The 23851-nt window shown below is 47.3% G+C and overlaps 1 protein-coding gene across 2 annotated transcripts in view; it reads left to right on the top strand.

The window, feature by feature from the left end:
- IL17RC (interleukin 17 receptor C) overlaps positions 1-22249 on the top strand; it is a 44386-nt gene extending 22137 nt beyond the window's left edge. Inside the window, exons 10-19 of one of the 2 annotated variants that reach the window (XM_079961284.1) lie at positions 4015-4078; positions 4746-4933; positions 6422-6472; positions 7472-7517; positions 8328-8458; positions 8582-8641; positions 16011-16068; positions 17455-17550; positions 18906-18944; positions 19618-22249. In XM_079961284.1, coding sequence (XP_079817410.1) covers positions 4015-4078; positions 4746-4933; positions 6422-6472; positions 7472-7517; positions 8328-8458; positions 8582-8641; positions 16011-16068; positions 17455-17550; positions 18906-18944; positions 19618-20291 — 1407 coding nt within the window. In that variant the 3' untranslated portion in view covers positions 20292-22249. The remainder of the gene's footprint in view (positions 1-4014; positions 4079-4745; positions 4934-6421; positions 6473-7471; positions 7518-8327; positions 8459-8581; positions 8642-16010; positions 16069-17454; positions 17551-18905; positions 18945-19617) is intronic. The other variant, XM_079961285.1, reaches the window with a different exon arrangement.
- The last annotated feature ends 1602 nt before the right edge of the window (positions 22250-23851 follow it).

The following is a 23851-nucleotide window of genomic DNA, read 5'->3' as shown; positions in this document are numbered from 1 at the left end:
AAGTCTCATGAGATTTTGAGAGAAATAAAGTTTCATCAGATGCAATACATGGAACTCATGAACCAACAAATAGAATGGAAGATAAAGCAAATGAGACAAAAAACTTTTGAATCAGCGGATAAATGTGGGAAACTTCTGTCATGGCAATTGAAAAAAAGGCAGAAAATGAATACGGTAACAAGTTTAGAAATGGATGGAAAGATTATCCACAAACCCAACGAGATCAACAATTGTTTTCAAAGCTTTTTTAAGAAATTGTATGCACAAGGGCCAACCAACGAGCAAGAAATAGAAGAATTCATCAGAAAATACGGTTTACCAAAAATCTCAGAACAAAGTAAAAGGATCTTAAACGAGGAAATAACAGAACAAGAAATAGAGGGTGCCATTCAAAATATGAAATTGGGAAAATCACCAGGACCAGATGGCCTGACGGCCAAATACTACAAAATGCTGAAAGAATGGCTGATACAACCATTGAAGGAAGTTTGCAATGAAATTTTGAAGGGGAAAAAGGCACCTGAATCGTGGAAAGAGGCTTTCATCTCACTTATACCGAAAACAGAGACTGAGAAGAACCAAGTTAAAAACTACCGCCCTATATCTTTACTCAATGTGGATTACAAAATTTTTGCAGACATTTTGGCAAAAAGATTGAAAAGAGTGTTGGCAGAAGAGATTCATAAGGACCAAACAGGCTTTCTCCCAGGTAGACATATGTCAGACAATGTGAGGAACATTATAGACATTTTGGAGCTGCTGGACGTTGACATTAATAGGAAAGCAGTTTTGATTTTTGTGGACGCGGAGAAAGCCTTTGACAACATTTGTTGGACTTTTATGAAAAAGAATCTCCAAGGGATGGGGGTAGGACAAGGTTTTGAAAACGGTATAGGTGCAATATACTCTCAACAAAAAGCCAAATTAATTGTAAATAACGTGGTAACAGAAGAAATACCTATAGAAAAAGGTACACGACAGGGCTGCCCAATATCCCCTTTGCTTTTTATATCGGTCCTGGAGGTTTTGTTAAACATGATTAGAAAGGACCAGTTGGTTAAAGGAGTTCAGGTCGGAGTTAGACATTATAAATTAAGAGCATTTGCAGATGACCTAGTATTGACTTTGCAACAGCCAGACACTAGTACTAAAAGAGTATTAGAATTAATTGAAACATTTGGTCGAGTAGCAGGTTTTAAATTGAATAGACAAAAAACGAAAGTGTTGGAAAAAAATTTAACAATGGAAGAAAGAGAGAATTTTCAGAATGAAACAGGTTTGGAAATTACAAAAAGGGTAAAATACCTGGGGGTAAACTTAACATCCAAGAATGTGAACTTATTTAAGGATAATTATGAAAAATGTTGGTCAGAAGTTAAAAAGGATCTGGAAATATGGTCAAGGCTGAAACTTTCCTTGTTAGGCCGAATCGCTACTATTAAGATGAATGTATTGCCTAGAATGCTGTTTTTATTCCAGACGTTGCAGATTGTGGACAAGATGGACTGTTTCAAGAAGTGGCAGAAAGACATATCAAAATTTGTCTGGCAGGGCAAAAAGCCCAGAATTAAATTTAAGATTTTAACTGATGCAAAGGATAGAGGGGGGTTTGCCCTGCCGGACTTAAGACTTTATTATGAATCAGCAGCTTTCTGCTGGTTGAAACACTGGCTACTTCTTGAGAATACTGACATTTTGGATCTGGAAGGGTATGACAACAGTTTTGGTTGGCATGCATATTTATGGTATGACAAGGTAAAGGTGTATAAAAGTTTTAAAAACCATATTGTAAGGAAAGCATTGTACAACGTTTGGATTAGATACAAAGATTTGTTGGAAAGTAAAACCCCTAGGTGGGTGTCACCAATGGAAGCTAGGGAAGTAAAAAAGCTTAATATGGATTCTAAATGGCCAAAATATCATGAGATCATAGAATACGATGGTGAAAGGGTGAAACTTCAGAGTTATGAGAAACTAAAACCTAAGGTTCGAGATTGGTTGCATTACTATCAGATAAATGAGACGTTTAAACAGGACAGGAAAATAGGATTTCAGAAAGAGAAGTCAAAATTAGAAACAGAATTGTTGGAACCCAATACTAAGAATTTATCAAGAATGTATAACTTGCTGTTAAAATGGAATACACAGGATGAAACGGTGAAATCAGCTATGATTAAATGGGCACAAGATATAGGTCATGATATTATGTTTGCTGACTGGGAACAATTATGGACCACCGGTATTAAATTTACTGCATGTAATGCTTTAAAAGAAAATATTATGAAAATGATCTACCGGTGGTACATGACCCCAGTCAAGCTAGCAAAGATTTATCATTTGCCTAATAATAAGTGTTGGAAATGTAATGAGACTGAAGGCACTTTCTACCACCTTTGGTGGACCTGCCCAAAGGTTAAAGCTTTCTGGGAAATGATCTATAATGAAATTAAGAAGGTCCTTAAGTGGACTTTTCCTAAGAAACCAGAGGCTTTCCTTTTGGGTATGGTGGGCCAAGTGGTGTTAAGAAAGGATAGGACTTTTTTTATGTATGCCACTACAGCAGCAAGAATTCTACTGGCAAAGTATTGGAAGACGCAAGAATTACCTACTCTGGAAGAATGGCAAACAAAGGTGATTGATTTTATGGGACTGGCCGAGATGACGGGCAGAATCCGGGACCAGGGGAAAGAGACAGTGGAAGAGGACTGGAAGAATTTCAAAATATATCTTAAAAATAATTGTAAAATTGAGGAATGTTAAGATGTCAGGGGGTAAGAAGTAAAGAATTGCAGCAGTAAACAAAAAAAAACTTAAGAAATACTTACGAAAAGGAATTAAGACAATGGACTTAAGGGTTGCTAAAGAATTATTAAACAAGGATGCAGGGATGGGGAGGTATGGGGAAGTCAAAGAAAAAAAGGTTATGAACCGATGAGTATGAAGTTATATTGTGTTATATTGCTGTTTATTATCTGTGTGGAAAAATAATAAAAATTATTATAAAAAAAAAAAAAAAATGCTTCCCCACTGCCACCAACCCATTTCTCTCGGGCACACACAGAGTCCAGACAGTTGTTAACATTAAACCAAATAAACAAGTTTATTTTATAATCATTAACAAGTTTATGGTTTCAGATAATTTTTCTTGTCAGTTTCTTTATCTTAGTTTCATTACCAGCCTATACCTTCCTAATTCCTAACAGATTATCCCAACTGTCTATCTGACTCCTCTTAACAGATTCGCTCACTCTCTCACATCAAACTATCCCAACCCACAGACTTATCCTCCCTCTCTCTTCTGTAACACCCGACTGACTCCTTAACAACACTAACTCTAACTCCTCCCCTTGGGTTCCCACTTGCCAATCACTTCGCACTCACTTAACCCTCTCCTTATGACCCAGCATGATGTCACCTAGGAGGGCAAGCGTCACCGTCCTTATACTTTTTTTTTTCAGTTTCTTCATGAGTAAGAGCGTTTTTGAAATACCTCAAACCTGGTGATGCAAGTCCCTAAATGGTGCTCTGGTTTGAGCCATGGTTATTTCCAGGACTTAAGGGCTGGTTTACAAGTTACAGTCTTACCTTGGTTGGCAAACGGAATCTGTTCCAGAAGTCCGTTTGACTTCCCAAAAACGTTCGAAAACCAAGGCGCGGCTTCCGATTGGCTGCAGGACCTTCCTGCACTCAATCGGAAGCTGCGGAAGTCGCGTCGGACGTTCGGCTTCCAAAAAAAGTTCTCAAACTGGAACACTCGCTTCCGGGTTTGCGGCATTTGGGAGCCAAAATGTTTGAGTCACAAGGCATTCAAAAACCAAGGTACGACTGTACTTTCACCCAGATGGCCTTGAGAACGGCCATACAAGCGTAATGGCTGAGGACACCATGTGGTAAGTTGCATGTGCGCAGCCCATTCACCAAGTGATTTCTCTCCCACCCCCCCCCCCATTACACACACGACTGCACATCTTCCTCGCATTTGGCCTCTTATTCTATTGGGTATTGTGTTCATAGGTCTGGCCCAACGTCGGAAGCCAAGAAGATTCGCCCCGAACTCACCTGTGCCCCTTTTCAAGTGGTATGCGTTTTTTTAAAAAATCCAGTCCACATCGGACCCAGAATTTCAAAAAGCGAAAATGTTAGCATTAACTTGGGGTGTGTTCTTCTGGGCCAGTCATATTAGGCAGAAGGGGACATCTACCTCAGGTGGCAGGAAGCCACTGAAGTGCAGGGAGTCTCAAGGTGGCATTGAAGGTCTCGTGTGTGTGTGTCTCAGGTAGACTTCTTTCTGTCGCCTGCCCTAGGCCAACCTGTTACTATCAGGTGTGGTGAGGGATGCTGGCCAAAGCAGGATTTAGCAGGCATCTTTTTGTACCAAGTGTGGGGAGAAGGGGGTGGTTTTGACATCTTGTTCTTCACATCAGGCAGCAAACTGTCCTAGGCCAGCCCTGAACATGTTGACAGAGGAGGACTTGCCATGGTTACAGTGGCGTAGCGTGGGGGGTGCAGGGGGGGCCGGCCGCACCGGTCGCAACATCTCGGGGGGGGGGGGCGCTCGCACTCGCAGCTCTCTGCCCCCTGCTAAAATCCACAGGTTAGGGGGCGCAAATTACTTGCCTTGCCCCGGGTGCTGACAACCCACGCTACGCCACTGCATGGTAATGTGTACTTTGGGAGGGAGAGCGGACGGTGTGTATGAAGGACATTCTCGCCTGTTATTACAAAGACTTGACTTCCTGTTCCAGATGCTGAGGCCTTGTCCAGGGCCTGGGAACAGAGCCATCTGAAAATTAAAGCCTTTGAGGGGACGCTGACCTGCTCTCTCTCTGCACCGTGCGACCTCCCAGGGGAGCTGGTTCCCTGCTGGAGGGGGGCACCCCATACCTCTTGCCACCCACTGCACCCCCAGCTGCACCTGCCCCTCACCCCACAAGTGAGTAGAGCAAGGAGCAAGTGGGGCGGGGAAAGGAGATGTGGGCGAGATGGCAAGTGTGGATTGTGTGGAGTCCAGTAAGTCTCCAGACCCTCTAACATTCTTCCAATGAAAATATGGACATCCTATTCAATAATAATAATAATAATAATAATAATAATAATAATACCCCACCAATCTGACTGGGTTGCCCCAGCCACTCTGGGCAGCTTCCAACATATGTAAAAACACAATAAAACATAAAACATTTCTTTAAAAAACTTCCCTATACAGGAATGCTTGCAGATGTATTCTAAAGGCTGGATAGTTACTTATCTGCCTGGCTCACAGAGGTCCATACACTCTGATGGAAATTCAGTGGTACCTCGGGTTAAGTACTTAATTCGTTCTGGAGGACCGTTCTTAACCTGAAACTGTTCTTAAGCTGAGGTACCACTTTAAGCTAATGGGGCCTCCCACTGCTGCTGTGCCGCCGCCGTGCTATTTCTGTTCTCATCCTGAAGCAAAGTTATTAACCCAAGGTACTATTTCTGGGTTAGCGGAGTCTGTAACCTGAAGCGTCTGTAACTTGAGATACCACTGTAGGGACATCCAAGATGAGCGCCACAACCCCAGAGTCATCCATGACTGGACCTAACGGTCAGGGGTCCTTTTACCTTTACCCTTTTAACGCCTTTACCTTGACCTTTAAGGCAAAGCAGGACATTCTGGGATCAAATCAGAAACCGGGATGGCTTCTGTAAAACCCTGGAAAATAAGGGGACACTTGGAGGGTCTAAGGATTCAGGCTGCTTATGTGATGTAGACACGATCAGTTAAATATCCGGCAAATGGCCCCTTTCAGTGAAAAGGTGGTGGTGATCCAGGAGGCCAGTTTTTGGAGAATTAACTCAGAGGTATGGCCTGGATGGGAAGGTTGGAGTTACTCCTTTGTACAGGCTCCTGGGCCTCAGAAAGAAAGAAAGAAGAGTGTTTGATTGCCATTAACTTGGCTTGCAGTGAGCTCCTAGTGAGAAGTCTTGTCATTTGCAGACGGCTTTCGAGGTCAGGCTGAGGACCACATCAGCTCCAGAGCTGCAGATCGCCCACCTGCATTCTGTGGAAATGTGGACATTATGGGACAGCGACGTGTTACAGCTGGGATTGGAGAGCCTGGCGCCCTCCAGTTGTCCTGGGACAACCCCCCCCCCCGGACTACTGGCCCTGTCGGTTGGGGCCGATGGGAGCTGATGGGTCCAGCAATATTTATAGGGCCCCTGGTTCCTCATTCCTGTCTTACGGGACTGTGGTGTGCTGGGATAAGAAGCAGCCCTTCAAACCAAGAGCATCTGACAGCAGGCCTAAAGCGTGAGGGGTCTGAGGCATTTGCACCAGGAGTTCCCTTCCGATGGGTAGTGGCTGGGTTGGTGGTGATGACATTTGCACGGATGGATGTGCAAGTGAGCTGTGAGTTTTGTGACTGTAACAAACTCTTCCCAAACCTCTTAGGTGCCGCAGGAGTTCCCAGGACTGACACCACACCCCAACCTCTGTGTGCAGGTAGGACCCACGTAATTAACAATCCACGTAATTACAATCCATTCAAGAACAATGGCTAAGCCTCTTATGTCCAGCTTCCTGTGGTCCTGCATAATGTTGGCCTGCTGTCTTAAGGCATTTTGAAAGTCAGAATTGGGCTCCTCTTTCACTGTTCTTATCTGGAGCTCATTCTTTTTAGTGACCCGCAGAGAAAGAGACCAAAGAGAATTTCCTTACTAGAGTGATTCCTTACTAGAGTGGCAAAGGTGTAGTGGTGGTTGGTCAGCCATGGGGACTGGTAGAGGGGCAGAAGGCAGGGAGACCAATAGGAGGTGATGCCAAAGAGCCAATGACAGACAGAGTCACCTGCTTCTAGTTTTGCCCCCAATCTCCTCCCTGCTTGGGTCTACAAGGACAGAACTGAACCGAGGTGGAGGTGGAGGAGGAGGAGGAGGAGGAGGAAGCTGCCAGCCCCTGGACTATTTCTAAGCAGGCAGGTCTGCAGATCAGGAGGCTGACTGGGGCAGATTGAGTTTGATGGGGCAGTGTCCTGTTCACTCTGATTGCCAACCTCTGCTATATAAAGGTGGCCTGATCTCTCCACCTCCTGTCTTCAATTTCCTTATCACAAAATGTCCAGTCAGGGTATGGGGGGGCGGGGCGGGAAGGGTTTGCTGCGCTGCTCCCCGACCTGGATGCACAGAACACACAGAACGCACCTTGTTTTAGAGGGGCGCCCCTTCAGCAAAGCGGCAGGAGACATGGAAGGGGCTCCGTTTCTCCTGCCTCTTTGCTGAAGGGGCGCTGAGCAGAGAGGGGGAGAATTTTTTTTTTCTTGTTCTCCCCCTCTAAAACAAGGTGCGTCCTATGGTCCGGTGCATCCTATAGAGCGAAAAATATGGTAAGCCGATGTGCCAATGTCTTTCAAATCTGCCTTAGCCTTCCATTTCTGGCTAGGTGCCTCCAGGAAAAAAGGGCGTGACAGGACCTCCTACTGACACATGCTTTCCCTTTGTGCAGGTCAGGAGCAACGGAAACACCTACCTCCAAAGCTGTCTGCAGGAAGGTGAGTGCCACAGTGGTCTCTGAACGCCAGACTAGACTAGACTAGAGGTATTTAACCTAACTCTGAATGGCAGTGGCTGGGAATGGCAGCCTTCTTGTGCTCATGTCCAGTTTGCAGGCTTCTCACAAGCATCTAGTCGGCCACACAATACCGGACTAGATGGGCCTTGGGCCTGATCCAACAGGCTCTTCTTATATTCTCTCTCTCCCCCCTCCCATAATTTTTATTGATTTCCATACAATTTAACAAAATTCAGTTCTATTTCAATACAATATTCCCTTAACGTTTTGACTTCGCGTCCTTACTTCCATGACGTTTCTGTTCAAATCCTTTATCAGCTGCCTTAAGTGTACTACTTATTTCTATAACCTATATCCTACATTAACATTCCTTTTATCATTCTCATTCCTCTGCTTATACAGTGGACACTCGGGTTGCGAACGTGATCCGTGCGGGAAGCACCTTTGCAACCTGCAGCGTTCGCAACCCGCAGCGCTGCATCTGCGCATGCGCGGGTTGTGATTCAGTGCTTCTGCGCATGCACAAAGCGCGATTTAGCGCTTCTGCGCATGCGCCGAAACCCAGAAGTAACCTGTTCCGGTACTTCTGGGTTCGGCGCAGTGCACAACCCAAAATCGCACAATCTGAAGCGTCTGTCAAACCCGAGGTATGACTGTATTTCAAGACCTGCCTGCAATTTCCATTTGACTATCAGAGCTCTTCTCATATATTCCCAAGAACGGAGATGAGATCCGTGGACTGATCCTGCGGCCAGGCTTTTCATTGAAGCTTTCTTTTCTCTTCCCCTAGATACCGCAGAAAGCCCTTGGCAAACAAAGCAACGTTTGCTGCTTCGGAAGACTGAGCATTCCCAAGGGAGCTCTTCTACACATGTCTTTGAGGAGGGTACCTGGGTGCCCATCGCTCAAGCTGCCAGCACAGTAAGTCCTGGACTGCCACTCTTTTTTCCCTCCTGCTATGGTTCAGATGCTGTTCTATAGGGTGGAGGCGGGGGGTGTAGCTGTGCAGCACTCACTGCCTTTTCTTTTCCCTGTTCTCCACAGGGAAATGGGAATCTGGAGGTTGCCCTGCAGAGGGACTTGCAGTCAGGAGAGTGCACGAAGGTGAGAGCGGGGACGAGTGTCAGGAAGAGGGAGGGCATGCCTTTAGGAATTGCCACATGTTGTATGGTGTTGAGCTTGTTAGAATTCCTGCTCCGTGATTGCAGTTATGGGATTTTTGTCTATCACATAATGGTGTATGTTTTGACTCTCACAGAATGCTGAGAGTCTGGAGGCTCTTTGTAATTAGTTTTGCAATTTTCTTCTTCCGTGATGGAGTCACTGGAAACATTGTTCTGCTATTCTTGTTAGTCATTGGCTAATGGCTAATTGCTCCAGCTGTATCATTCTTTATAAAAAACATCTTGTTCCTTTTAGGTATTTTAATGCATACTTTGGCGCTCTTTAGAAACGTTTGGTTTGTGAGGTTATCTTAAACACACATTGGTTTAATGGTTAATCATATGACAAAGGCTTTGGGACGTGTACACAGCTTGGGACATGGCTGTAGGTGTGCAGAAACCTGTTTACCATCTTATCTACATCAGGGACAGAGATTCCCTGGCTTTATACTGGTGCAGTAGCCGCCGAATCCTATGCCCACTTTGTTCAGTACAACAGTGGGGAATTGCACTGCCCCAAAAACCACCACCCCACCATAGAGGTGTGCTCTTAGCAGAGAGGCAGCCTTGCATTGAGCAGCCTCTTGCTAAGAAAGGGGAACTCTGAAGGCATGGAACAAGCTGGCTGACGGTCAACTCAATCCATACCTTCAAGAGCTTCCAAGCAGAAGGGCTGTCCAGAGCTGTGCAGCCTCACTGAGAAAGGAGAGCATTGGAAGGCAGAGGTTGGGCTAGCCCTGTTAGAATTCTTGCTCCATGATTGCAGTCATGGGATTGTTGTCATGACGGTATATGTTTTGACTCCACAGAGTGGGAAGTGACGGAGACAAGATGTTTGTGTTACTGTGTTCCGTGAAGTGGGACTGTTGTCGTTTGGTTTTTTCTCTTTGCTGTCTGATGCTAAAGAGAGAGGGAGCCATGTTGCAGTGCTCCCGTGTGTGTATATACATAAATAAAGTAGATTAGCCAAAATGCTGAGTTGCTGAGGTCCGTCACGCAAGCTGCGAAGACTCTGCGGATCCCTAAGTGTGCCAGTGTCTGTTGGCATCGGTCGCTGTGATGTTCGGGCTGAAGAAAGCTTTTGAAGCTCCCGAACGATCAGCCAGGAGGGAGGGAACATGCCAGTTGGGCATGCGTCTCTGCCAGGGTCCTACTCGAGTGTAGGACGAGCTCCTGACAGAGCTGACTCCTCCAGAAGACCTATTGAATGAGCACACATCATGATTTGCTTGCACAGAGACTGTCCTGGATGCTTTAGCTCAGATTCGTGTGTGGCAGGGGTTGGACTAGATCACCCTTGGTCTCCTTTCCAACTGTACAGTTCTATGATTCTATGACCCTTTGGACCAGTGGTTCTTTTTGTGAGTATGTTCTGCAACATGTCATGGACTCCATCCTAGTGCATTCATGATGGATTTATAGTGCACCTTCCACAGAGCATTGGCTGGTGCTTCTTTCCCAGTGTTATCACATTACAGTGGTACCTCGGGTTACATACACTTCAGGTTACAGACTCCGCTAACCCAGAAATAGTGCTTCAGGTTAAGAACTTTGCTTCAGGATGAGAACAGAAATCGTGCCCCGGCGTCGTGGCAGCAGCAGGAGGCCCCATTAGCTAAAGTGGTGCTTCAGGTTAAGAACAGTTTCAGGTTAAGTACGGACCTCCGGAACGAATTCAGTACTTAACCTGAGGTACCACTGTACTGCTGCCAGGAGGGTTGCTCTTGCACTAAGTAAAGGTAAAAGTACCCCTGACCATTAGGTCCAGTCGCAGACAACTCTGGGGTTTCGGTGCTCATCTCGCTCTATAGGCTGAAGGAGCCGGCGTTTGTCCGCAGACAGCTTCCAGGTCATGTGGCCAGCATGACTAAGCCGCTTCTGGCGAACCAGAGCAGCACACAGAAACACCATTTACCTTCACACCGGAGCAGTACCTATTTATCTACTTGCACCTTGACGTGCTTTCAAACTGCTATGTGGGCAGGAGCTGGGACCGAACGGGAGCTCACCCCATCGCGGGGATTTGAACCGCCGACCTTCTGATCGGCAAGCCCTAGGCTCTGTGGCTTAGACCACAGCGCCACCCGTGTTACTGTGTAACTCTTGAACTAGAGTGTAACAAAATGGGACACGCCCATGTCAGACATTTCTGGTATAAAAAGTTACAGCAGAAAATTATGGGATGTGCACTGATTGGAAACTGTATGCCTGCCCTGAAACTTCTGCAGGCTAAAAAGAGTGTTGAAAGCAGGATTGCACATAAACCACCATGAATGCATAATAATCAGGGTGCCTGGAGGGATCCTCTGTCTGGTCTTGATTAAGCATTTGTTCATATTTGTCTTGGGGCGGTCTTATGACAGCGAGCATTCGTTCGGATTGACACGTTTTCCCACAAGTCATTCGTTCACCCCCCACTTTTCAGTGCATCTCCCCACCACTTTTCAAACCACAGAAAACCTGTTTGTTTTTTAAGTGGATTCGCAGCACAAGAGAGGCAGAGTGCTTTAATCCACATTTAATTGTGCAAACTGAAATTTCCCAGCGTGCGCTTGAAGCCCTCTCACAGAATGCTGAGATTCTGGAGGCTCTTTGTAATTAGTTTTGCAATTTTCTTCTCCCGTGATGGAGTCACTGGAAACATTGTTCTGCTACTCTTGTTAGTCATTGGCTAATGGCTAATTGCTCCAGCTGTATCATGCTATAAAAAAAAACCTTGTTCCTTCTAGGTATTTTAATGCATACTTTGGCACTCTTTAGAAATGCTTGGTTTGTGAGGTTATCTTAAACACACACTGGTTTAATGGTTGATCATATGACAAAGGCTTTGGGACGTGTACACAGCTTGGGACATGGCTGTAGGTGTGCAGAAACCTGTTTACCATCTTATCAGGGACAGAGATTCCCTGGCCCTAAACTGGTGCAGTAGTCGCCGAATCCTATGCCCACTTTGTTCAGTACAACAGTGGGGGATTGCACTGCTCCAAAAACCACCACCCCACCATAGAGGTGTGCTCTTAGCAGAGAGGCAGCCTTGCATTGAGCAGCCTCTTGCTAAGAAAGGGGAACTCTGAAGGCATGGAACAAGCTGGCTGACGATCAACTCAATCCACACCTTCAAGAGCTTCCAAGCAGAAGGGCTGTCCATTGCTGTGCAGCCTCGCTGAGAAAGGAGAGCTTTGGAAGGCAGAGGTTGGGCTAGCCCTGTTAGAATTCCTGCTCCGTGATTGCATTCATGGGATTGTTGTTTATCACATGACGGTATATGTTTTGACTCCACAGAGTGGGAAGTGACGGAGACAGGATGTTTGTGTTACTGTGTTCTGTGAAGTGGGACTATTGTCCTTTGTTCTTTTTCTCTTTGCTGTCTGATGCTGGAGAGAGAGGGAGCCATGTTGCAGTGCTCCGTGTGTGTTTATATGTAAATAAAGTAGATTAGCCAAAATGCTGAGGTCTGTCACGCAAGCAGCGAAGACTCTGCGGATACTTAAGTGTGCCGATGTCTGTTGGCAACCGTCACTGTGATGTTCGGGCTGAAGAAAGCTTTTGAAGCTCCCGAACAATTGACCAGGAGGGAGGGAACATGCCAGTTGGGCATGTGTCTCTACCAGGGTCCTACTTGAGTGTAGGACGAGCTCCTGACAAGCCCAGGCATAGGCAAACTCGGCTCTCCAGATGTTTTGGGACTACAACTCCCATGATCCCTAGCTAACAGGACCAGTGGTCAAGGATGATGGGAACTGTAGTCCCAAAACATCTGGAGAGCCGAGTTTGCCTATGCCTGGGCTAGCTCCTGCCAACCGACCCAGTTTGTGTCTTTAAAATCCTCAGTTGGGGAGGCTTTTACACTCTGGGCATCTTCCCAGCCCGAGAAGAGGGAGGTTTGAAAGCCACACACCCCACTCCCACAAGCCAAAGTTTATTTGCCGGTCCCAACTTATATCATCTATTCCAATACATCCCTTGTGGAGGCTGTATCTCCTAAACATACACATGAAGAAAGAGGAAGCAGAAATATTTCTTGCTATCTATTCATGGCTGCTGGTGGCAGTGGCACGCAGTGACATTTTTCTTAGCAGAGCAAGGCCAGAGGCACCAGCTTACAAGGGTGATTGTGAGTGTCACACTTCCCTCCCTAAGCCAGGCAGAAGCTCACTGGACTTTGGGAAGGAAGCACGGGATACTGGAGCCCTGCTGCATCCTTCCAAAGATGGGAGGGCTTTGGGGAAGTGGTGGGAGGGCTCTCGGAGCCTTTAGGGGACTAGCCTGGTCCCCCTACTCCACTGACCACATGCTGCTGGCTGGTGGTTGAAGTAACGGGACTCAGCCATGGGACGCAATCTGAGGTGAGCCAGGAGCTGTGCAAGGAAGTCACAACTGAAGGACTAGCAGGATCAAGATGCAAGGCAGAAGTCAGGACTAAAGGGATACAGGAACACGCCAGAAGATCCAGTTGGTCAAGGAAGGCTTATCTGGAACAGGAAGCCCTCTTATGCTGCTTCCTGCTGAGGGGATCCAATCGTCATCCTGGGTGTCGTCAAGCCTGGGCTTGAGATAATAAGCTGTCCACTCAGAGGCTGTGATGTGTAGTTTGCTGGTTCATAATAATAATAATAATAATAATAATAATAATAATAATACCCCGCACTCCCCAGCCAAGGCCGGGCTCAGAGCAGCTTACAAGCAATAATAAAAACAAGTTGAATGATTACAACTTAAAAACAAAATTAAAATACAACATTAAAATATTTAAACATTAAAATATTAAAGTATAGCCTCATCGTAGGAGGAGAAGGAAAGGAAAAAAGAAAAAGAGGGAGGGAATCAAATTGGCTCCAAGTCAAAGGCCAGGCAGAACAACTCCGTCTTACAGGCCCTGCGGAAAGAAATCAGATCCTGCAGGGCCCTGGTCTCAGGAGACAGAGAGTTCCACCAGGCCGGAGCCAAAGTTGAAAAGGCCCTGGCTCTGGTTGAAGCCAATCTAACTTCCTTAGGGCCCGGGACCACTAGGGTGTTGCTATTTATGGACTTTGAGGCTCTCCGTGGGGCATACCGGGAGAGGCGGTCTTGTAGGTACGAGGGTCCTAGGCCGTGAAGGGCTTTAAAGGTCAAAAGCAGCACCTTAAATCTGACCCTGTACTCTACCGGGAGCCAGTGCAGTTTGAAAAGCACTGGGTGAATATGCTCCCATGGCAGAGACCCCGTGAAGAGCCTCGCTGCAGCATTCTGCACCCGCTGGAGTTTCTGGGACAGCTTCAAGGGCAGCCCCGCGTTGAGCGAATTACAGTAGTCAAGCCTGGAGATGGCCATTGCATGGATCACTGTGGCCAGGTTGGGGTGGGGAAAGGTAAGGGACCAACGGCTTGATGCGGCGAAGGTGGAAAAATGTCGCCTTGGCTGTTGCTGTAACTTGCGCCTCCATGGAAAGGGAGGCATCAAGGATTACACCCAAACTCTTAACGGAAGGCAATGGCACTAATTGGGCCCCCGCAAGAGAAGGGAGTTGGTCCCTCATCCCCATGCCATCCCGTCCCAGCCATAGGACCTCTGTCTTTGAAGGATTTAGTTTCAATCGGCTCCCACAAAACCATCCAGCCACAGCTTCCAAGCATCTGGTCAGTGTGTTCGGGGCTGAGTCGGTGTGGCCATCCATCAGCAGGTAGAGCTGAGTGTCATCAGCATACTGGTGACAGCCCAGCCCAAAGCTCCGGATAATCTGGGCAAGGGGGCGCATAAAGATGTTAAAAAGCATCGGGGAGAGAATTGCGCCCTGCGGCACTCCACACACCAAGGAATGGCGCGACGACATTTCCCTCCCTAGTGCCACCCTCTGTCCCCGACCAGAGATAAAAGAGCACAGCCAGTTACGGGCTATGCCCTGTATTCCCACGTCTGCGAGGCGGTGGTCCAGAAGATCGTGATCGACCATGTCAAAGGCTGCTGACAAATCTAAAAGGATCAGCAGTCCTGACCTGCCTCGATCCAATTGTCTACGGAGATCATCTGTTAGGGCAACCAGAGCCGTCTCGGTCCCAAAACCAGGATGGAAACCGGACTGAAATGGATCTAAAGCCGATGTTTCCTCCAGAAACCTACCAAGCTGTTCAGCAACCGCTCTCTCAATTATCTTACCCAGATATGGAAGATTTGAAACTGGGCGGTAATTGGATAGGTCTAAGGGATCTAATGAAGATTTCTTTAAGAGTGGACACACTACTGCTTCCTTCAGTTCCCCTGGGAATGTCCCCGTGTCAAGGGACAAATTGATACAGGTATCTTTGTACTCCAAAGCTCCCAGTTCAAGGGCATCCTAAGGATTATGATGGACGGCTGTCCTAGGCATCTTGGTGAATTGCATCTGATGTACCTTGGAAGTCAAACGGAATCCATTCCGGAAGTCCATTCGACTTCCAAAATGTTCAGAAACCAAAGTGCAGCTTCTGATTGGCTGCAGGAAGCTTCTGCAGCCAATTGGATGCCACGGAAGCTCCATCGGACATTCGGCTTCCGGTTTTCGATTGTTCGGGAGCCAAGTTGTTTGAGACCCACGGTATGGCTGTATTTAATTTATAACCAGTGCTGGAACAATCTCCTTAGAGATGTAACCTCCTCCTTTGGGCATTGTTCAGTAAAAGGTTGGGAGCTCCTGTAGTGTGGTAGCCAATAGATTTCCTCGCCTATTAACAGGCTCAGTAAGTGGCCTTGAGCTAGCCACAACTCGCATGTTGCAATTATAATGCAGTGCCTTGCAGAGGTTGCTGTAAGCATTGCTGATGTGTGAAGTGCTTTAATAATAAGAATAAGAATAAGAATAAGAATAAGAATAAGAATAAGAATAAGAATAAGAATAATTTATTTATATCCCGCCCTCCCCAGCCGAAGCTGGGCTCAGTGCGGCTAACAACGATAATGCTCCAGACCTGGGGTGGCTAACCTGTGGCCCTCTGGCTGGACTACAACTCCCATCAACCCCAGCCAACATGGTCCAGGATGATGGGAGTTGTAGTTCAGCAACATCTGGAAGGCCACGTGCATAACTTCCACACCAACCAATGAGGACACACTCTCAATAAACAGAGGTTGTTATATGTTACCTCCCCACAAACAAGACAGAGCTTCCGCTCAATAAAGAGCGGATGTTGTATATTACCTCCAAGACTTTGTGCAAACAAATCGGGATGAATGCTTAATAAACATTCATTTCCAGAAGTGGAAGTGGCCTAAGATAGTTGCCAGGCGCTAGCTGTGTGACTCTGTGTTCCCAGGCAAACAAGACCATGAGCCAGCTGTTCTTTTATCATTGTTTACAGGTATGGAGTTCAGAGGATGGTGAGAACCACGAGCTCTGGGCCTGTTCACTGGAGAAGTGTGAGTGCACCTGTGTCTGGGGCAACAGGGATGCCTCCTTGGAGGAGAGGTGGCCTTGAATTCCTCCAAGGGCAACTGGGGAATAGAGGTTGCACAGGGGTTTATTTATTTATTTAGACCATTTCTATACCACTTCGCATCTAAAAATCAGTTTTAGTGGGGTACAGAAAGCTAATTGTAATAATAATAATAATAATAATAATAATAATAATAATAATAAATTATTATTTATACCCCACCCATCTGGCTGAGTTTCCCCAGCCGCTCTGGGTGATTTACAGCATATCTAAAAACATAATAAAAACATCAAGCATTAAAAACCTCCCGATACAGGGCTGTCTTCAGATGTCTTCTAAAAGCTGTGTAATTCTTTGTCTCCTTGACATCTGAACGGAGCGCGTTCCGCGGGGAGGGTGCCAATACCTAGAAGGCCCTCCTCTGCTTGATTGCTAAAGCAACAGCTGTCACAAAAACACATGACAAAACCATTAACACAAATTACTAACAGATGTAAACAGAGAACAATCCCTTCTCCTTCTGACACACCTTCCTACTCAATTCCTTTCTGCTTTCTGGCTCTTGCCCAGAGCTCCACCTGGGCTGTTGCCCTGGGCTCAAACAAACTCCCCCCCCGCCATGTCACAACAAAGAGGATTCCTGGAACCTGCTGGCAACATCCAGGCTCACTTTTACAGGCAGGCATGAATCAGGATGCACCATACAGAACCAGTTCCAGGCCATATCAGCTTTGGCTGGATGACTTTCCCAGGAGCTTCCAAAGGATGACAACTGGGACACCTCTCCACTCAGAGTTCTTTCTCTGCCCTCTGCTGCCCCCCACCCTGCTCCTCTTCCAGCTGCTTGCATAGCTTGAAGAACACAAACCCCAGTTTGTGGGAGGTGGAGGAGGATGTAGCCATTGGATATTCACTAAACAAACCACACGACTAAGGGCTCATCCACACTTGTCCTGTGCCTTGAAAGCATGTGTCCAAATGGTTTCCGCTCCTTGAAAAAAACCCTGCTCTTTAGTGCTAAATTGGAGCAAACGTCCATCCAGAGAAAACCCGGATCGCTGTTTGCTCCGATTGAGCACTGAAGAGCAGCTTTCCCCAGGAGAAAGCAGCAGGGCAAGGAGAAGTGTGGATAAGCTCTCTCTCTCTTCAAGCCTGATAGGGTTGTTGACTTGGTCCCCAATTCCAGCGAGACAAGCACAGTACTTAAAGACTACATCTGGACTGGGAGGCTGCATTCTTCAGTCTTAAAACCATTGGTTGTGGGGGAAATTGCCAGCCACTGAGCAGGGGGTGAAAGGGCCACGTGTTGCAGGAATGGGAACCGAAGATCACCCAATGATTCCTTCTCCCCTCCATGCTTTTCATGCAGATTTCCGAAGACGCTGGGCACTGGCCTGGATGATGGCTCTCCTAGGCAGCTGCTCTATCCTGCTCGTGCTGCTGCTCAAGAAAGAAGCACTGAAAGGTACAAGGCAGACTTTCTGTGGCTCCCAATGCACTACCCACAACGATTGCTTATCCCTTTCGTTCTATCTCCTGTATTCCCCCCAGTCATCCCAGCTTCTGCTTCACCTGCTGTGATATTATGAGCCTGCCTTACCTCTCCAACAGGGATGGATGAATCTTTTATCAGTTCCTGTCCAGCTCCTTGTTTTTCTAGTATTAATTCCCATGCACCATATTTCCACATCACAGAAATTCAACAGCATTTCCATGTGCATTTCTCCTACTGCACACATATTTGTATGCAGTTTGGCCTAAAATATGTATGATTGCAAGCCTACTTGCCAGTGTGGTGTAGTGGTTAAGAGTGGTAGTCTCGTAATCTGGTGAACCGGGTTCGCTTCCCCGCTCCTCCACATGCAGCTGCTGGGTGACCTTGGGCCAGTCACACTTCTGTGAAGTCTCTTAGCCCCACTCACCTCACAGAGTGTTTGTTGTGAGGGAGGAAGGGAAAGGAGAATGTTAGCCGCTTTGAGACTCCTTAAAGGTAAAGGGACCCCTGACCATTAGGTCCAGTCGTGGCCGACTCTGGGGTTGCGGCGCTCATCTCGCTTTACTGGCCAAGGGAGCCGGTGTACAGCTTCCGGGTCATGTGGCCAGCATGACTAAGCCGCTTCTGGCGAATCAGAGCAGTGCATGGAAATGCTGTTTACCTTCCCGCCAGAGCGGTACCTATTTATCTACTTGCACTTTGACGTGCTTTCGAACTGCTAGGTTGGCAGCAGCAGGGACCGAGCAACGGGAGCTCACCCCGTCGTGGGGATTCAAACCGTCGACATTCTGATCGGCAAGCTCTAGGCTCAGTGGTTTAACCCACAGCGCCACCCGCGCTGTGATAAAGGGTAGTGATAAAGCGGGATATCAAATCCAAACTCCTCTTCTTCTCTACTAGAATGCACCACAAAATTCAGAGAAGTGTGTGTATAGAAGGATAGTGATGTTTTGGTTCTCATGCGAATGGAGCCAAATTTCTCCCCCACCCCTGATTTCTCCAACCTTCTAAGGCTGTGCTTTCTTCAGCACTTCCCTGCTGCCTTGCGATCAGCTGTGGGGAGAGCGCCCTCTTCTGACCCCTCCTGTAGCATAGCAGTGTCATTTACGGAAGAAAGCATTCAAAAGCTAAGACAACCTAAGGGTGGTTTTACGCATTCTTACAGATTAAAATGCTACCAGTTTATGTCGCCCCTTCGCTCTGTTCTTTTCTGTGGCATGTCATGACTCAGAGTTGCCTTCCAGCAGGGTGTTTTCTTTTCATGCCTGCCTGCCCTCTTGATTGAAGAGCTCTCTCTGACATCCCTTCCCCCCCCCCCCCCACAGGATGGCTCAGGATCCTGAAAGAAGATTACAGTTCTGGAGGTAAGACAACAATGGGTTTCGTAGCATGTAAAGACTAGCAAATACAGTTTGGCGTCAGCTTTCATGGATTAGAGTCCACTTTGTCAGATGCACAAAGTGTTATTCTCAGCTGGTGTTATCACACATGGGTAGAGAAGGAAAGAAACAATAGTTCAAAGTTTTGTTGAACGGCAATTAAATGCAAAAGGTGCAGCCTGCAACAATTCACCTAGAGCTGTTATGTTTGCAGAGTCAGCCCAGTGACCCTTCACAAGAGCAGTGATAAGTGGTTGTGCAATTTACTAAGTACAGTGGTATCTCAGGTTAATTCGTTCCGGAGGTCCGAATTTCTGGGTTAGCGGAGTCTGTAACCTGAAGCATATGTAACCTGAAGAGTATGTAACCCGATGCACCACTGTTAATTAATATTTGTAGTGGGAACACCCAATAGAATTCCAGGAAGGCTCATGGTAGGGCCAGAGAGGGGAGAGTCCCGAGGGCCATAGATAAGAGTTCTGGAGGGCCGCATTCTCCAATAGAAAAAGAGAGCGTTTGACGATTGCTTGAGAGTTAGGATGAGAAGTTTGGCCTTGGACATACTGAGCTTTGGAATGGCAAGGTGCACGAGTGGCTGATCATTATCTACGGAACACCAAGCCATGGACAAACGCCCTCTCTCTTTCTTCTCTGCCAGGAGCGCTTCGGGGACAGCACATCCTCGTTCTCTACTCTCCCGACCACGCTAGCTTTGAGCGCCTGGTGGGCACCCTGGCTGGCGCACTGGCCCGGCTGCAGCTGACTGTATCCCTGGAGCTGTGGAGCCGTGGGGAGCTGAGATCCCTGGGGCCCATGCAGTGGCTCCATGCTCAGCGGCACCGGGTCCTGCAAGAAGGCGGAGCCGTTGTGCTGCTTTTTTCCCGCGGCGCCAGAGCTGCTTGCTCGGAGTGGCTGGGTTGGGAGCATCAAGACAGGCTGCCGGCCACCAAGCCTGACAGCACTTTCTTGGCCTCTCTGAACTGCATCCTGCCAGACTTCCTGGCTGGGAAATCCAGGGACCGGTATATGGTCGCCTGCTTTGAGGAGCTCTTCCCTGCAGACCAGATCCCCGTGCTTTTCCGTTCGGCGCCTGTCTACTCTCTGCCGTCGCAGCTCTTCAACTTCCTGCTAGCGCTGGCTGGCCCCGGTGTGGGCCAGGAGAAGAGGAACAGCCTCAGGAGACACGCGGTGTGGATCAGCAAGAGTCTGGAGGATGCGGTGCGGGACTGCCGGGAAAAGGAGCCAAGCTGGCATTATCCACCACTGCTGCCTCCCCAGTCTGACGACACACAGCTGACGGGGGCCAGCATTCACCCTTCCGTAGAGTCCTGAGAGGAAAAGCTTTCAGAAGTTGGCTGCGTTGGGGGCCCTGTGTGGTTCCAGGAAGTTAAGCGGAATGCATGGACATGAAGGCTCCGTGTTGATCCATCACTGGCCAGCCTGCTCCCAGTAGCCGTGATGGCACAGGGTAGCTGGACCATGTGAACGGATGCATTTGGGCACAGCAGTGAAGTGGATAGGTGGAGTGCAAGATGTGTGTGTATTAGCTTGTTTGGAAAGATCCTGACATTTTGCTACCAAGTGTGCAACTACTGAATATTTACCATGCTTGCAAGAACAGAGGAATCCCATCTACACGGGCAGGGAGCAGTATACCATCAAGTACCGTATACGAAGGGCAACCAACATGGGTGCCTGTTGCTTTCATGCTCTGGTTAGGAACCCATAGAGTAGGGGGAGCTGGGAGCCTCCAGGTGTTGTTAGCCTCCCATCTTCTCTGACCATTGGCCAATCTGGCTGGGGCTGATGGAAGTCAAAGTCTAACATTCCCCATTCTTGCTTGAGAGGCATCTGATTGGCTGGTTGCTTCTGGAAACAGAAGATTTTTATATTTATTATTTATTAGATTTGTGCATCACCCTTCACCCCAGGGCGGTTCACAACAGAGAAATGCAAAACGAGAAAACAAAACACATATTTGGCCCCTAGCCCAATTCAGCATGACTTGTCCTTAAGATTCCTAACTGGACTTAATGGTGAGATAGCTGCTGAGCTTCACTCAATACGATGAGAAGGATGATTTTTTTTAAAGTGGGAGGGTCTTTTTTAGGGAACAGCATCTAGAAAAACCCTAAGCTTTTCTCTAATCCTTACCAGTATGCGTTTTATCTGAGCCAAGGAGTGGAATGTAAACACGTTAAGGCAAGACTTTCCACTGTAGGTTCTCAGTTGTGGGATATCTATTTAAGCAATATTATCTTCATTTTTGGGGGAGGGGGGAAGTATATTTCATTCTCTAGGGTAGCTTTCCTCAACCTGCTAGCCTCCAGATGTTGGAGTCTAACTCACATAATCCCTGACCACTGGCCATGCTGGCTAGAGCTGATAGGAGTTGTAGTCCATATAAAATTACATTTGCAATTATTTTTGAAAGGCAATTGCATCAAAATACTGGACCACCTCTCTCCATATGAACCAATCCAGCCCCGGCGATTATAATCTGAGGCCCTTCTGCTGCTCCAGAGAAGCGGACACGAAGCAATGGTTCCAAACTACAAGAAAGAAGATTCCACCTAAACATTAGGAAGAACTTCCTGACAGTAAGAGCTGTTCGACAGTGGAATTGGCTGCCAAGGAGTGTGGTGGAGTCTCCTTCTTTGGAGGTCTTTAAGCAGAGGCTTGACAACCATATGTCAGGAGTGCTCTGATGGTGTTTCCTGTTTGGCAGGGGGTTGGACTCGATGGCCCTTGTGGTCTCTTCCAACTCTATGATTCTATGATTCTTTGGTCTGGAAGGTGGCAACACGAGAAGAGGCCTTTTCCGTGATGGCTCCTCGTTTGTGGAATGCTCTCCCCAGGAAGGTTCGCCTGGAGCCTTCACTACATATCTTTAGGCACCAGGCGAGAACATTTCTCCATAACCAGGCCTTGGGCTGATTAACAATCTATGACTTTTTAAATGTCTTGGTGAGAAGGTTTGCTTTTGTTTTAGTATGTATTTTGTGTTCTCATTTGTATTTTTCTGTTGTGAACCGCCCCAGGATCTTTGGATGAAAGGTGGCATACAAATTCAAATTCAAATAATAATAGCCCCCAAATATATATCAGGCACCAAGCTGGGGCTTTGTCCTTCAAGAAACAGACCATGCTTGAACTGTGGGATTGTTTTTGTGGTTGTGGTTTTTTATTGTTGTTGTTGTGTGTTTTTTTTTAAAAAAGCCACCTTGATCTTCTGAAAAATAGGTTGGATATCACTTTTTAAACTAAATAAATAAATGCCCTATAATCCATGTCTTCTTCCCCTTCTGTTCCTCTATCTATTTCTTTTGAGCAGCTGCTGGCACAGTGAGCAAATTAATCACAAAGAAACATGCTATATGTTGTAGTCATAATTGCATGCAAATATCTTTTTGACCTGCTTCCAAACTAGAGTGGAAGTAGCAAGCAGCTTCCGGGCTCAGGTTACTGGAAGGGCTACAACATGCAAACTGGATCTTGCCAGTTCTTTTGGGGGGTGGCCCGTGCTATGGGACTCTTCTGGGCTCCCCCACTTGTTGAGTCGATAAACTGGTGATTTAATAATGCAGCTTCAGAGTTCTATGTTCCCCAGAGCCCAGTCTAGCATCCCATCTGAACCTTGTCCAATTTGCATTGTTTCACACCCCGGTTAGGCCTTGCCTTGCTGCCCTGCAGAACACAACACCTGCTTGACAAGACAACAGGTCCACCTGGTTTAGTGTCCTCTTCCCCACAGCGGCTGACCGGTGGGTGCTTTCAGGTTGCATAATTATAGTTTACTGGGTGGCACAACAAACTCACTTCCCTAAAATATCCATCACACTGTAACAAAGTGTTTTCCAACACTGAAATTTAAATTCTGATTTCACAAGGAAACTCATCTCCCCTCCATCCTGCCCTGCCCTGTATATGTTTGCACAGTTGCAAGATTTGGCAATATCACAAAGCACTGTGAAATCCTTATCGGCTGTACAGTGGTACCTCTGGTTAAGTACTTAATTCTTTCCGGAGGTCCGTTCTTAACCTGAAACTGTTCTTAACCTGAAGCACCGCTTTAGCTAATGGGGCCTCCTGCTGCTGCCGGAGCGCGATTTCTGTTCTCAACCTGAAGCAAAGTTCTTAACCTGAAGCACTATTTCTGAGTTAGCGGAGTTTGTAACCTGAAGCATATGTAACCTGAAGTGTATGTAACCCGAGCTACCACTGTATATAAAATATTATAGAAACACCTGTCATTAAACGCAGCAAATGTCTATTGGAGAATGTGTTTAAGGGAATTCCCCAGTGTTCTTTGGGGCTCAAAATACTAAGGCTGCATACACTGTGCGTGCGCCCCAAGAATCCCGGCAACCTTAGTATACCCCTCATGGTGCAACAATTCCCAGCACCTTTAAGCTACACTTCCCAGGATTCTCTGGGGTGGGGGAATATGCTTTCAATGTATGGTGTGCACGAAGTCACGGGTTTTGTCAGAAAACTCGTCTCCCCTTGCACACACCCCGCCACGGATATCCCGTCCGTTTGTCAGACATTTTATGCCTGAGGTTAGACGGAGGATGGGATCTGGTCTCGTCCAGGATCTGCTTTGGAGAAACAACAACTGGGCCACGCTGCGCAGCAGCAGCAGCACCTTCCCTTGCTTGTTGTTTGCTGCTGCCTCTATTCTGCTGCAGAGGCGCAGCGCTCAGCCGTTTGCAGCCCAGCCTCTCGCCCCTCCCCGGAGCCGCATCCTGGGGCCGAGCTGCGTCTTTACGCGCCCTGACAGGTGCTGCTCGGCGGGGCGACGGGCACGGAGCTCGCCGATTGGCAACTCGCGAGGAGATCGGGATGATGTAACCGCACATGTCCCGATGCCATTGGCGGAGAGGCGGTCC

Source organism: Podarcis cretensis (genome assembly GCF_951804945.1).
Source record: "Podarcis cretensis genome assembly, chromosome: 2".
Lineage (NCBI taxonomy): Eukaryota > Metazoa > Chordata > Lepidosauria > Squamata > Lacertidae > Podarcis > Podarcis cretensis.
The sequence above is the reverse complement of the archived record's forward strand: the minus strand, read 5'-3'. Positions and strand labels throughout refer to the sequence as shown.